At 45.0% G+C, this 3250-nt stretch overlaps 1 protein-coding gene across 1 annotated transcript; it reads left to right on the top strand.

Annotated features, from left to right (window-relative positions):
* Positions 1-1570: 1570 nt before the first annotated feature.
* On the top strand, positions 1571-2530 carry LOC142204202 (olfactory receptor 5B12-like). Its single transcript, XM_075275513.1, has one exon. It carries the CDS (start codon positions 1571-1573, stop codon positions 2528-2530), a length of 960 nt encoding a protein of 319 aa, XP_075131614.1.
* The last annotated feature ends 720 nt before the right edge of the window (positions 2531-3250 follow it).

Raw genomic sequence — 3250 nt, 5'->3', positions numbered from 1 at the left:
CACAGAGGAGCGCACGGATCATGTGACCCGGCTTCACGCCACTTCCATAATGAGAATCCAACCCTGATTACTATGATGGGCCCCTCCAGCTGGGTAATTGACTATTTACAATGGTTTCGATGTTTCGTCCCTTGGGTGAGCTCAGTCAGACTATGAAGGATCATAGGATTCCTCTATTATATAGGTGACTGTATTGGATACGCCGGTATCATCAGTCTACCACAGTGGTATGTCAGAGGGGGGTGAGAGGGGAGTCGCTCCTTCTGCTAGATGTGTCCAATTCTATCAGAAGATCCTCCAAGCTCCACGGAACAAGAACGACTCGAAGTATAAGATTATTTTCACCTTCCTCCTTTTATTTTTAAAACTGTTTTCTTGTGTGTAAGATAAAGGATAAAGGATCTTTTCTATAGAAGCGCTGAGCTCTTTTGTATGACATTGTTACATTTAGGGTTACTTTGTGTTCGCTCTCGGAACCCATTACCTTTCTGAAGTGTGTTTGTGTCTGTCCGTTGGATAGAGATGGATATATGTGAGCGGGGATCCCACTGAGCCTAAAGAAAGTGGTGGTGACAGGATATATTGGGGGGTGTGGACTGTGGTGGGGTGACATTTATACTCAATGAGTTGAACTGTGACAGCTGCACGCACGTTGCATGTTACCACAGTCCATATCTGACACTGGGGCTCTGACGTAACAGGGGCAACCAGGCCTAAAAGGGAGAGAGGTCTACAGGTGACTCTCAGGACACTAGGGTGGGATAAACCTGCTGATCTCCTTTTTGATTCCAGTCGGTTCATGATAAATGTGTCCTCCCTGCCGCATTCTGCCCTGGAGTGAGAAGATTTATGGTACTCGGCCTTCCACTGGCAGAAAGGAGAGAATTAACCCCAAAAAATAAGAGTTGGTCAGCAGAATATAGTCCAGGAGGTATCCTAATGAGAAGGCTGTGGCATTGTGGGTGGTGGGAGTGATGGGAAACTTGTAGACAAAGATACTTAATGAAGAAATCTTCATGGCAGGCTGATCCAAACAAAGAAGCATCAAGGTGAATGAAATGCATGGCTGGCCCACAGATGATGGGTCTGAGGAAAGTTGGTCTCGGGGGATGGGAGACAAGCTGTGTTTTTGTGCCAGGTCCTATGAGATTTTTTTTATGTTGGATCCTAGTGATGGCTCCAAAAGTAAGAAGCCAAAAGTATCTAGACAGTAAAGTGTGCTGATGTTAGGAGTAGCCATCAAGGTGGTCTGGGCCTGGTGGAGAAGAAAATGCCTACAGAGAAGACGTCACTTGTGAGTCACTGGATTTATAGAGGAGCTGTCGCCTCTCGTGACCGACCTGTTATAGTAAATCCTCTGTTACTCTGTATTCCTATAGTATTCCTCCTACACAGATATATCTAAGGCCTATGTCCAGACTCTTTATAACACAACAGACAGATGTTAATAATGGCGCTCTACCTGCAGTACTCAGATATCTGATAGGATCCTACAGAGTCAGGCGATGGTTTGAGGTCTACTCCTACTTACAACCTGTATCTATCTTCTCACTACAGGAACTGTAACACAATGGCCACCACCAACAAGACCCACGTAGCGTTTTTTTACTTGTCAGGAATCACCGATGAGGTAACTCTGGTCCCGATTCTTTTCGTGTTCTTCTTGATGGTCTACTTGGTGACATTAGTAGGTAACATTGGTATGGTGGTTCTTGTCCTGCAAACCTCTAAGCTCCACACTCCTATGTACTTCTTCTTGAGCTTCCTCTCCATGGTGGACCTCATCTACTCATCCATCGTAACTCCTAAGATGCTTGTGGACCTTCTATCCATGAAGAAGACCATCTCATTTACCGGGTGCACTCTACAGTTATTCTTCTTTGTTGCCATTGCAACTACTGAGGTCTTTCTTCTCTCCAACATGTCCTATGACCGGTATGTGGCTATCTGCCACCCTCTCCATTACATCTCCATAATGACCAAGGAGAAATGTTGGTATCTCGTCCTCTTCTCCTTCACTGTTGGCTTCTTGTTCTCCACAGCTCAGACTAGTTGTGTGTTTAGTCTAGATTTCTGTGGTCCTACTCTTATAGGCCACTTCTTGTGTGACATCCCTCCCCTGCTTAGACTGTCCTGCTCAGATACCTTCATCTGTGATGTGGTGACCATTTTCATGATCTCCTTAGGCAGCATTGGGTCCTTGTTGACCATCTTGGTCTCATATACATTCATTGTCTCCTCCATCCTCCACATGAAGTCAGCGGAGGGCAGGCAGAAGGCCTTCAGTACATGTTCTGCCCATCTCATGTCCGTCTTCATCCTTTATGGCTCTACCTACTTTGTCTATCTACGATCTCCCACCAGTGACTTTGATCAAAGAAACAAGGTGGCCTCGGTCTTCTATACAGTGATAACACCTATGCTGAATCCACTTATATACAGTGTACGAAACCAGGAGGTGAAGAAGGTCCTCATGATGGCAGCGGGGAGAACAAGAACATGTTTCAATCTGAAGAAGACTCCACTTTAGGTTCCTCCTCCACCATTTCTTTTCATCCTCCAGCTCTCCGCTGTTGGCAGGTCTGTTATTCACATAGGACTTTATTTGTACTCTGAGTGATCCCACAAAGTCTCAGCTTATTAAAGGGGGATCCCAGATGAAAACATGTATCACCTATTCACAAGATTGTGAGGATAAGGAGCATAGTCCTCCACTAGCATTGGGTCCTTGTTGACCATCTTGGTCTCATATATATTCATTGTCTCTTCTGTCCTCCACATGAAGTCAGCTGAGGGCAGGCGGAAGGCCTTCACTACATGTTCTGCCCATCTCACATCAGTCTTCATCTTGTTTGGCTCTGTCTTCTTTGTCTATCTACGATCTCCCACCAGTGACTTTGGTAAATGGGACAAGGTGGCCTCGGTCTTCTATACAGTGATAACACCTATGCTGAATCCACTTATCTACAGTGTAAGAAACCAGGAGGTGAAGAAGGTCCTCATGGTGGTAGTAGAGAGAACTCGAAGAAGACTCCATCTAAGATAAACCTTCATCTGATCTCCTTTCATCCGGGACCTCTCCACTTTCCTAATTGAATAGAATTGACTTACGTCAGTGTCTATAACTGTTAACGGATCTATTGTTCACATATGTCCCTATATTGTACTGTGACTGATCCTACTGTAAGTCTTCAGTCAATAAAGGCTATTCCAGTTGTACATATTTATCACCTAGATTGTGTGGTAAGGA

The sequence above is a fragment of the Leptodactylus fuscus genome, chromosome 5, assembly GCF_031893055.1.
Source record: "Leptodactylus fuscus isolate aLepFus1 chromosome 5, aLepFus1.hap2, whole genome shotgun sequence".
NCBI lineage: Eukaryota > Metazoa > Chordata > Amphibia > Anura > Leptodactylidae > Leptodactylus > Leptodactylus fuscus.
The sequence above is the reverse complement of the archived record's forward strand: the minus strand, read 5'-3'. Positions and strand labels throughout refer to the sequence as shown.